This window comes from Amblyomma americanum, chromosome 2, assembly GCF_052857255.1.
Source record: "Amblyomma americanum isolate KBUSLIRL-KWMA chromosome 2, ASM5285725v1, whole genome shotgun sequence".
Classification (NCBI taxonomy): domain Eukaryota; kingdom Metazoa; phylum Arthropoda; class Arachnida; order Ixodida; family Ixodidae; genus Amblyomma; species Amblyomma americanum.
The window spans coordinates 105,769,366-105,780,531 of record NC_135498.1 but is presented as its reverse complement, the minus strand read 5'-3'; the positions used below and the strand labels follow the sequence as shown (position 1 = coordinate 105,780,531).

Genomic DNA, 11,166 nt, shown 5'->3' with positions numbered 1-11,166 from the left:
CAGATAGCACAACTTGACATTGTAGCATTTATGGTGAATGTCCATGCTAGTATCTATCATTCGGTTTTCACCGAATACGCATGTGCGTCGATGGCAAAACTCCTCTAGAACGACCGAGCTGTGCGCACTTGGAAGCAAGCGCGAAATGTAGCAGAAACAGCCGTTTCGCAACGTGCTCGATGCGAGCATTACTATCCCCACCAACGGCTTTGTCTTTTGCGCCTTGTATCTCGTCGCGGCTTTTCTCACAGCCAAATCACGTTGTTGCAAAACACATGGTTAGTTTAGATAGAAACGCGTTGCAGTTACAAGGCAGTTACGTGGTAGTTACAGCTCACATCTGTCGCCGCACTAGAGCGCAGGCATGCACGGCCGGCTCAAGTTTTCCAACCAAAACCAAATCTCCTACAGAGGGCGCTGCCTGCACCTTCACCGCGCATGCGCAGAAACTTTTCCGCAAATTGTTGTCTCCCTTGTCTAGGAGGACACCCGAACCACGCCGTAAGAGAGAAAGGGGTGAAGAAGGAAGTAACAGAAGAAAGGAAGCAAGCGACGTGGTAGTGGAGTTGCTCCGGAATAATTTAGGCCACCTGGGTATCTTTAACGACCCGCCGCGGTGGCTCTGTGGTTCGCGCGCTCGGCTACTGATCAGGAGTACCCGGGCAAGGGTGTGACATTCCCGTAGAGCCAATGGGGACGATTTTGAAATGCGACGGTGGCGGTGCCTGGGAGTTGGCGGTAAAGGCATAAATTGCTCAAAACTTTTTGAAACAAGCTCAGCCAAGCCAATCCAGAAAAATCCAATATGGCGGCGTTTGTTTATTTGGCTGGTTGCGGGCGGTTGCTCGCGCGTTCGTGGTGCTGGCGGCCGCTAGCTCGATGCAAGCTTCGTAAATACTGGTGACTTGCTGCTCCCGCGCTGCATTCCCGCTTGATTTCCTAAGTACTTACGACATCTGCTTACCCGCTTTTGCATTTCGATGTGTCTGTTGAGGCAGCACGGTGCATGGTGGCGAGCGGCGCGGCCAGCGCGGCTGATTAGCAGCTGCTTAGGGCGCTCGCTCGAGTACCAAAAACGTAAATAGTTTTCTCCAAAGAACAGTTTATTAAAGGAAACATCAGTAGTGACAATCGATGTACAAAAGTGATTTTAGGCATCTTGGGCATTGCAATATCAGTGACAATCGTTCTAAAAATCAAAATTAATAAATTCCATTATGGAAACCTAGAACACATGAGCGAGTGCACAGAGAATATATACAGGGTACAAAGAGGTAAGGTACTATCAAGGTAGGTCCGGTACATATAAGCATGTGCTACATTCATGTAGCATATGCTTTTGTGCAGGTTCAGATGAACAGCAGTGAAGTACAACATCCGAGATGTATTGAAATGTATCTGTCTGTGGCTATGCATACACACATACAGAGAAGGGCAGCGAAAAGTTTCAGCCTTTCACTCGTTGCATCAGACTAAGGACAACATAATATGCTGCAGTGCTATAACTTAGTAAACAGATGCCATGAAAAGAACTTAGGTAACCTTGGGCACGTTTAGCTCTTGGCAGATGAGTTACAGGCTTGCATGCTTTAGGACACAGCTCGTCTGCCATGCCCTATTTTGGTTTCTTTGTTTTGTAGATACCAAGGGGAGGAAGATGCAACCAGGGCAGGCCGAGAATTGTGTGGAGAAGCGACTTTATGAAAATTCTCTGAACAGTTGTGGCCGTGGCTGGTGACGAACAGTAATTGGAGGTCATTAATTCAGCTTGCGATGACACATTGGGGTGTAACAAAATATGCGTGCGTATAAATAACTCATCTGAGAAATGAAAACGCACAGGGCTCGTAACAGGCCAGTAATGTTTCTCTATGTGGCGTTATACTGCATCTACCACAATGTCCAGTTATTATATTACTGAATGGTAAATTGCAAGTGGTCCGTGTACTGTACAGTATCTGCAAACGCTTATGGACGCCACACAGTTCAGCGTAATGCGCCGGCCGCTGCTATTGTGCCCCTCATGACCCATGTGTTGCTCCAAAAGGTGAAACCCCAAACGCTACAACTTCCAGAAGGAAAAAAAAAGCAACTACAAATAGCACCGCAGCATATTTCGAGCACGCTTGTATTGGACACCAGCAAACATGTCAAACATTTTTCATCTTATGCGTACACCCCTCTTAAATGTTACAGAGCCGAGCACCTGAGCCAGTCCGCGTTTGCTGCCTGTGGGTTCTGCTCTCTGTTTCATACATCAGGTGCAATGCTGTCAAAGCTAGCGCTCTTGTTTGCGCTGCCTGCATCCATGACCAAAAAGTAGTGCGTTCCTTGTGGTGAGCGAAACATGGTGAATGCTTTGCCTACAGGCTTACTACATGACGCATTTGTCATGAGCTTGATTAAATGCACTGTTATTGCTGACGACACGCTGTTGCTTTGTCAATCCTCAGACCACTCGGCCACAAAACAAGCACGGAATAACATACCTCCCTTCATTTTTCCTTGCTGATTACTTTCGTACATTTCACTGTGTTGTACCTTATGTATGAAATGAACTGTAGCTATCACCAATTTTCCCAGCAGCATAACAGAGGGCAAGCCATGACCAGAGGTTGACAAGTTATATACCACAAGAACTCCTGGGTTCCGCAGAGCACTTTTTGGTTTTTGCGAGCACCTGAATCGATGTATGCTTCAACATTATGGTGTGCTTCACAAATTTACTTTTTGCACAAATGGCACTGTTACTGATCATAAGAACTATGGTTAGCATACAGCCAGTCATTAACTGAATTCTGGCATTCCTTGAAGGGCACTGAGCCTGTATACTTGTCACGCAGGAAGAAAGAGAAGCCAAAACAAAACGGTTTCCCTAGCACCTCTTGTAAGTGGTTAGCATTCAGCAATATTAATTTGAGAACCAATGGTCATAGCAATGCTCATACTAACAAGGCACACAAGGCTTCTAGAAGGCAAACTTGTACTTTGTAAAAGAAGTAACGCAGCAGGAGCAAAAGCAGTCAGTACAGTATATGTGCAATCGGAGCAGAATTACGGATAAACAGGTACATAAATACTTATATACATAAAAAATAAATAGTACAACAAAAAGTTAAAGAGAGAGCACATGTGTAGTAAGTAGGCAGCATTAAAAATCCAAATACAATAATATCCTAACACAGTGCCTCATGAATTTAGCTGGCTAATTTGCGCCTCTTTCTGGCGGGAGCACTCTGTTTTGTTTTTGACGTCATGCTCCTGTTTAAAAAGGAAAGGTGCCAATGCAGCCTTGTGCGGCAGAATAATTTAAGGAATTTAATTTTGCAGCCTAATGAACAGAAAACAGCTTGCTGGTTAGGCATCCTCTCAACAAGATTCCTGGACACATTGGACAAATGAGCACAGCAAGAGATTTCTTTTCTGAAGGCCGAATCCAATTTCTTTATATAATTTAGACATGCCTCAGAAGTTGCGGCAATTGACTGGAAAAGGTGCTCGGGAACACCATTCTCCTTGAGTAGTGCAAAAAATTGGTGTCGTCCATGGAGAGAGCCACCGTCTGCTGCAAGGAGTGTTCCCTCACATGTGCATTCTGTGGTTCTCTGGTCAAGAAAGCTCTTCACAAGAGTGCCAGCGACATGGTACACAACATTTTCGTATACTATGTCAGGGGCATCTTGTGAAGACGCCTGCAAGTCAGATGAACCTGAGCCTTGCTGCCTGCTGTGGCTTGTGCTTGGAGTGCTGCTTGGTGACAATACTGCAGAAACACTCTCCAAGTTGGTGAGGAACGCATGTGTTGTCACTTCGCAGTTTCCTTGCGAAAGTTTGAAAAGTTGGCCAATCCAAATATGTTTTACAGCAGCCACGAATTGGTACACATTAGGTGTCTCATTGCAGCCATGTTTTTGACGAACTATTGCAAAAAAATTTTCCAACGGATCCTGCTGCAACCGACGAGTGAAAAGATGAGTGTAATCGAAATCTGCCTTTAGATCTGTCCACAGCAGAAGTAAGGCTTTGATTGTAATCTGCCAACCTTTGATGGTGTGTGGTTGCTTGTCCAGAGGACCACCAAAATGCCATTGGGCGATCCAATCTATGCACGACTCAAGGAAGACATGATGTTCCGAGCCTTCTGTCATTGCGTACCGCAACTTGTCGTCCTGCTTTTTCAGGGCCGAACTGTTCAGGCAGTCAAAAAGCTTATCCATCCTTTCCGTGAACTCTGCTGTAAATTTTGCATCAACAGGAAGCTCTTGAATGGCAATGAGAGTGAGGAGTGCCACAGATACGGATTCGCTGAACACTTGTGTGGCGTACTTCACTCTCATGTCAGCAAAGGGCATCCTGTAGATGTGTTGCTCTTTTAGTTTTTTTGCCAATCTGCTTTTGAGATGCTCAACTGGTGTTTTGGAGGCCCGATCAATGTGACGAGTTTTTTTGTAAAGGGTTTCGATGTGTGTCCAGTCAACAACCTCAGAGCCAATGGTGAGCTTATGTCGTCGCAAATTATTTCTTGTGCATTTGATTAGGTGTGGGGTGTCAAACATGAAGTATATTTTGCGGTTGTTGACAACAAAATATGGTTCATGGATAGAATGGATGAGCATTCTTGACAGACTCACATTGTTCGACCCTTGATCACAAATGACCGCTTTCACCAGAAGACCTTTGGTTTGAAGCTGCTGAATTAAATCTAATAGCAGCTTGCGCATTGCAAGAACTGAAGTTGCATTGTGGGACGCTGCAAAGGCTACTGGCTGCATCCAACTTCTTGATATGCCAGACACCGCCATAACAAGGGCTATGTTTGCCACACGAGAAGTCCTAGTATTCCCATCATCTGTGAAGCCAATTACAATATCTTTTGATTGATCATACATCAAATTTTTTTTCAAGGATATTTCATCGAATAAAAGACAGCATGCTTTGTCTTGTAGTGGCCAATCTTTTGTAATTGATTCTATTGCATCCATGGCACCTGGAATGATACCAGGTGTCATTGGGATGTCTGCCAGCCAGCGCCTTAGCGTCCTCACATGTGGCAAATGGAGCTTTTCTCTGAGGAAGCGATAAGCTTTTGGAGAGTGAAAGAACAAATTGAGAGCGAATTGTTTAATTTGTTTTGACCAGTGCTTTTTGGATTTCGGAAATGAGCAGAGCCTGATTTGAGCTTTAACCAATTCAAAAAGGTCTTGTGGCAAATGCGGTTCAAGCTTGTTGAGAGCCTCCTGCTGCGTTACTCGCCTTGTGTCGTGCCTTTTCCTAATCCGACTCAGTGCCTTTCGGTACCTGTCGCTTCGAGAATGCAACTTCTCGAAGCGCTTTTTGGTGCGAGGGGTGTACACAACTGCGCCCTTCCTCCGCCGACTCTTGGGCGTTCCTGATGCTGGTGTCATCACTGGCTGTCTGACACTCTCTTTGGCACCGCTGAGGCCACTAGGACCAGCTTCAGCTGCAAAAAATATATAAAAAAAGCATATTTATGTTTGCCTCAGAGCGAGACCTACATCTACATCCCTCACAAAATCAAGATTAGGGTGCAGTCACAGGGCTACAGGTTGCCAAACTTGCAGGGCAATGTTTTTGTGTGAAATGATGAATACAGTCGTGCCCCGTTAATATGATCCTCGCTGATAGGGACAGTTTTTTCTGGCGACCAACTTTACGCCTCGCTTAAATGGAAACTAGTTGCTCGTAATACAGACAGGGTAATAGTTAATGGATCTCATTGTTATCCATGTGTTTTGCCTGCTTAATATTCAGAGCAATTTTTCATGACAAGCTTGAGTTAAGCAAATGGAAAAAACCAGAAATATTTATGTGCAGTAAAGCGATACCTACACGCTGTTACGGGCCTGCCGATACCCATCATGAATATATCAAGGTTACCGATGCATACTTTTTCATTGAAGTGGAAGGTTGTAGTTTGCAATAAATTCTAATGTTTTCTTGAGTACTTACCATAATCAGGTGAGTCCCATGATGCTGATGCAATCACTCTGATGGGTGTGCTTTGGGCAGCACCTGTCAAATAAATAAACACACTGTGGGAGGCTTCAACCAAGTATTTTAATTCTCAGGTGCACATTTTTAGCCTGGCTACGCAGCGTGTATGTGAATGGTAAGCAACAGGCTAGTGAAGCAATTTTAAGAACAAGTACCTGAGAAGGCTATCCAATGTTTTCATTGAGCTGAATGAAAAATTACCTGTAAATATAATTCTGTACAGATAACACAGGGGTCCACCACGTAAACAATGCATTCATACATATGCACACAGAAAAATATATGAAATACTAGTTGGTGAGCATAAAGTTAACACTTGTTTCTTCTCTTCTGAAACAAATGTCTGGCATCCGAAGTAGTGGTACAGTAAGATGTGCCGACGTGCACCTAATTATTGCACACCACGACATAATTGCACACTGCTGCTATTGCAGAGGGTTAATTTATTACGTGCAAATCTGCAGCAATAGTGCTGCAGTCTATTGTTGAATTTTCATAGATTATCACTGCACTATTAGTGCATTGCACCTACCTTCTTCGTCAGCTGGGGGAGGGGGCGTAGTCTGCACATCAGTGAGCTGCGGGGCACGTGAAGAGTGTGGGTCGTCTGCAATTAAACGACCGCTTAGACACTCCCAATCTAAAGAAATCAGCCAGCAAAGTAATTACATATGTTTATTTTTTTGTGCTATGACAGAGCCCTCAGCATAAGTAATACTGCATTACAGGGTTAGCCTGAACCAAATGAAAAGTTCTTCATTTCAAGCTGTAATGTAAAACAGATCCTGACTTAGTGCACCTACCTGTGTCATGGACAGCAGAATCTGCACCAGCAATTGTGCCTAGCCCAAGTGTTGATGGCAACGGCAAGTAGTCTGAAATATAGGTACCACTTAGTTACTCCCAAGGAAAACAAACCAACTGGTGTAGTGAGACATTAGGAATGTTTTCCTATGCAAGATTGCAGGAAGACTTACCGTGACCAAGCATGACTTCCACTGGTGCAGCAGTGGACTGTAGTGGTGAAGCGGATTCAATGCCTATGCGAACAAGGAAAAAAAGATAGCCAATCAAGCTCTGCATAGCAGCACCTTCTGCTCAGTGCACAGTATGGCCTTGATGTTCTATTTGGAACGGTTTCTCTTGCTGGGAGTTAGTGTGATCTTAAATTGGGCTTAAATCGTTTTTGTGAGTTTGTAGGCAGTTACGATTAAAAAGGAAAAATTTGTGCGATCAATATACCGCGACATACAAAATAGCACAGCAGCACACAGGAAGAAGAATGAAAACACACAAACGAACACTTTACTGTGAACCACGAGGCCATAAATTCACTTGATGTGCATTGTAGGAAATACAAATCAAACTGCAAACCTATCTATGAAGCGTGCAATGTCACCACTATTAATGCTTGCAAACTTATTCCCGAAATCATTCAGGAAGAAATCAGATAGCCTAAGTGACATGTGCATCGCTAAATATCCTGGCGGGTTGCTCCTCAAAGAACCATTTTTACCTTAGAAACCGGTAAAATGTTTACCCTCCATGCTTGCACAATATGCGGCCACTTCATGTATAATTACCGCCTCGTGTGTCACAATAAGCTGCTGGCAGTTTGTGCGTGTGTGTGTTCTTTCTTGACCCTGTGTGCTATTTTGGAGTGAATTCGCGCAGTCTGCCCTCTATTCACCGCAGCGAACAGTAAGTAATAATGACAAGAATACTAAACATAGAGTTGTAAAAATTATTTTCCTCACTGCTGCTGGAGTGCACTATCCAGCATCTGATTGTTAATATGGTTAAGAGAAATTTAAGCTACAACATGGTACACAACTGCAGTCTGATGCAACTGAAACAATGGCCACATGACATTGAAGCAGGAAAGTTTTGTGCCCGGGAAGTGATGTTTGCAGTTAGCCTCTATGAATGCAATTGTTCCCTTTGGTCTTACATTTACAGGATGGGTTTTTCTGAAAATAGTGCCCTCACCTTGTGCCGCACCTCCTTCATAGAAATCTGCAACAAAAAAGCCACAGGATACACTGAGGGATCAAGCTTGGGAAGAATTTACTGGGAGAGGAATTTTGCTTACCCGGGTGCACCAAGGCTCTCAGACGAGGCTCATGCACCTTCACGGAAGGGACTGCTTCATGCGTGAGCCTTGTGCAGGCATCACTAGTGAAGCAATCCCTCGTGAAGTGCTTTGAGCAGAGCCTGTATGTTTTGTAGACCTTTTCCCTTGGTGTCTCCAGGAGTTCAAGCCTATTGGCATATTTCAGCCAAATGGAGAATCTGAAAAACAGCCAAATAACATGATTTCATACATTTTAAAGGTTTGCATACCTCACTTCAGGAATGCTTATTAGCATCTCCTTACACAGCAAAGGGGTACGAACATTATATAACATATATGCGTGAAAACAACTGTGGCAGGATGCAAGCAAAATAAGACAGCAGTTTGTAACAATGTGCCACAGCCTGCTAGTCTATTGCTATGCTGGCCAATCGAAACGATGAATGAAATCACCTTTTTAATGTCTGGCTATGATCGACAAGCCAGAACCTTTAAAATTCTTGAGCTTATGTTTTCTTTTGTGATCTGCTTTTGGTTTAGGTAACAATAACTAGTTCTTTGTTCCAACTGCTTTTTGGGTGCGGCATAATTTTGTGCAGCAGATAGAAATGGGGACAGAGCTTCACTGCAGACTTAAGCTCTATCTGATCATAGCAATTATTCCACTCACACTTTTCTCTAGGTAACTGCATACTAACCACCACCCATGATTCGTTCTTTTCTAATTCCTCCATTAAACACAAGTGCCAATGTAGCTATGCTATGGCAGACAGCTGCTTGCCCACAAATTTGAAGTCTGGATTAAGAACAGCAGGTAAATGAACCAGTAGGCACAGTTTTTCATCTTTTGCTTTCACTGTGATCAAATGGGAAGTGTGAAAGGGATGTGAGCAGAACATCAACAGGAAACACTGCTCTTTCAAGAAACTGAAGGTGCAGGCAAATAGCATGGGTCCAGAAGAAGGGGAAAAAAGTGCTTAAGCAAGGGAAATGTCCCAAAAAAGACACAGACAAGAAGAAAGCGACCTTCGCCTTCCCCTCACCCACCCGCCGGAAATGAGCGTTTCCGGCGTACTAGGCGAAACTATTTGCGAGCTTCCCAAAAGCTGTCAAGGACAAGGCGCGAGATAAGAGACATATGTGAGGAGATGGGAATAATGCGGAGAGTTCAGAGCCCTCCAAGGTCAGTCGTGCGCCCCGCGAGCGAGCAGCGTAGAGGACAGCCGGGGTGGAGTGTGGAGCGAAATTTACAATGCTGGAGCGGCAGCACTACGGTAGGCAATAGTTTCGAGAAACGCTTCCACGGAGTACATGGGTGGTTGAGCGCGGATATCGCGAGGAAAAGCTCCGGTAAAAGTAAGAAAAACAAGACCGGCGGACTTTCTATATGCGGCTCACGGCGTGCAATGGACTTTCAGCGCGGTGTCCAACACTAGTGGTGTTAGTCTGAACAGCTCGATAATTTATGTGACGTGCATCACTGCTGCAGAAACCATGCACGAACACGCAAGAAATAATATTCAAGCGCGCTGAACTCCGTAAAGAAACAGCCAAACTGAGCATTACAATTACTCCGCTGACGACGCTATAGGCACAGAAGTTAGAATATTCATATTTAAAATACACTCTGAGGGCACCGGAATCTGCGGGGAATAAGCTTTTAAAGGCAGCGAGAAAAGTCAGTGAGTCAGACACACACACACACACATGCGAACAAACAAGCAAGGTAACTAACGGTCCCACGCTTATGAGAGGCAACGGCTGTTGGGCCATCTCAAACTGCAGCACCTTCCCTTAATTTTGCTTTAATGTCCTTAAACGTACTTATCAAACTCATCTCGCAAAACCAAAGCCACTGCAGTAAACAGCGCCAGGTAAAACTAGTTCTATTCCGTCGGCAATTTCAAATGGTAACGACCAAGGGCGGTCAAAACAAAGGCACAACGGTCGCCAACGGCTATGCAAAGAGGGATACGATAGTCAGTGAATTCATAAATACCTGTGGTCAGAAGGAAATCTGAAGAGATGTTCTCCACTCTTGCCGGATGTGCTGCACCACTTCGCGCAACAATACATATGCGACATGACGCTGAGGACGGTAATCACGCTGGTCCAGTGCGCACGTCGCGTCGGCAGTCGCTCGCGTAGTTTCGCTATGCTTGCGCCGGTCGCTGTCGTCTGCTGCCACTGCGCTGCAGCGTTGCCCGCGGCGGCACTGGCGGCGCAGACGCGTTGTGTCATTTTCGCAATTTATTTCTTTGATATACTATTTTTAATGCTTACGACTGGTTATATTTTCATTCATAAGCATGTTTGTGTTGTCTACTATGGTCGAGAAATTTTACTTTTTATTAGGCTTGACTCCAGCCGCGTTTGCTGCCAGATACCAGGATCGCTGCAATCGTTCCGACCGTGGCGACACTTACGGCGCGGACGCGCAACTTGCAACATGCCACAGCACTGACCCGGGTTCGAACCCGAACGCGGGAGATGCGTTTTTATGGAGACAAAACACTAAGGCGCGCGTGTGCTGTGCGATGTCCTTGCACATTAAAGATCCCCATGTGGTCGAAATTATTCCGGAGCCCTCCACAACGGCACCTCTTTCTTCTTTTCTTATTTAACTCCCTCCTTTATACTTTCCCTTACGGCGCGCTTTATGTGTCCGCCGATATTTTGGACAGATACTGCGCCATTTCCTTCCTCCAAAATCCAAATGTTATTAATATTATTATCCTTAACGACGCAATGACATCGCACAGCACACCGGCTGTCGCGCATTTACACTGTCGCAACGTGTAATGATCCTTCGCGCGCACATTGGCTCCGTGTGGCCCGGGCAATGACGGGAGCGTCACGGAATCGCGACGAGGGATGTGTGTGACGGATGCGGTGCTGTGGACACATTAGAACACAAGCTCCTTCACTGTGCCGCGTTCGCCGATGCTCGTTGCGATATGCTTGCGGCCTATAGTGCACTGGGCATACTACCAGACTCCCTCAAGACGCTATTGTGGCCGCAGTGCAGTGCGAACACTCGTGGATGAACCTTGGTGAGCATCTGTACATTCCTCGAA

At 45.2% G+C, this 11,166-nt stretch overlaps 1 protein-coding gene across 2 annotated transcripts; it reads right to left on the bottom strand.

Annotated features, from left to right (window-relative positions):
* Positions 1-1,082: 1,082 nt before the first annotated feature.
* LOC144121723 (uncharacterized) lies at positions 1,083-10,548 on the bottom strand. Of its 2 annotated transcripts, none has more exons than XM_077655082.1 (8): positions 10,089-10,546; positions 8,108-8,307; positions 8,005-8,031; positions 6,993-7,055; positions 6,819-6,890; positions 6,548-6,622; positions 5,971-6,033; positions 1,083-5,461 (listed from the first exon to the last, which is right to left on the bottom strand). In XM_077655082.1, exons 1-8 carry the CDS (start codon positions 10,328-10,330, stop codon positions 3,198-3,200), a joined length of 3,006 nt encoding a protein of 1,001 aa, XP_077511208.1. In that variant the 5' UTR covers positions 10,331-10,546; the 3' UTR covers positions 1,083-3,197. The 2 variants fall into 2 exon arrangements, with proteins under 2 accessions (XP_077511208.1, XP_077511209.1); XM_077655083.1 differs by having other exon boundaries at positions 5,376-5,461; positions 5,971-6,053; positions 10,089-10,548.
* Positions 10,549-11,166: the final 618 nt, after the last annotated feature.

Bases quoted from the DNA above. Each gene is read 5' to 3' on its own strand.
- LOC144121723 (XM_077655082.1), bottom strand. From the start codon at position 10,330: ATGACACAACGCGTCTGCGCCGCCAGTGCCGCCGCGGGCAACGCTGCA. The intron at 8,308-10,088 runs GTATTTATGAAT...GCTGTTTTTCAG, and splicing joins AGATTTCCTTCTGACCACAG to ATTCTCCATTTGGCTGAAAT. The intron at 6,891-6,992 runs GTAAGTCTTCCT...CCTATATTTCAG, and splicing joins GGAAGTCATGCTTGGTCACG to ACTACTTGCCGTTGCCATCA.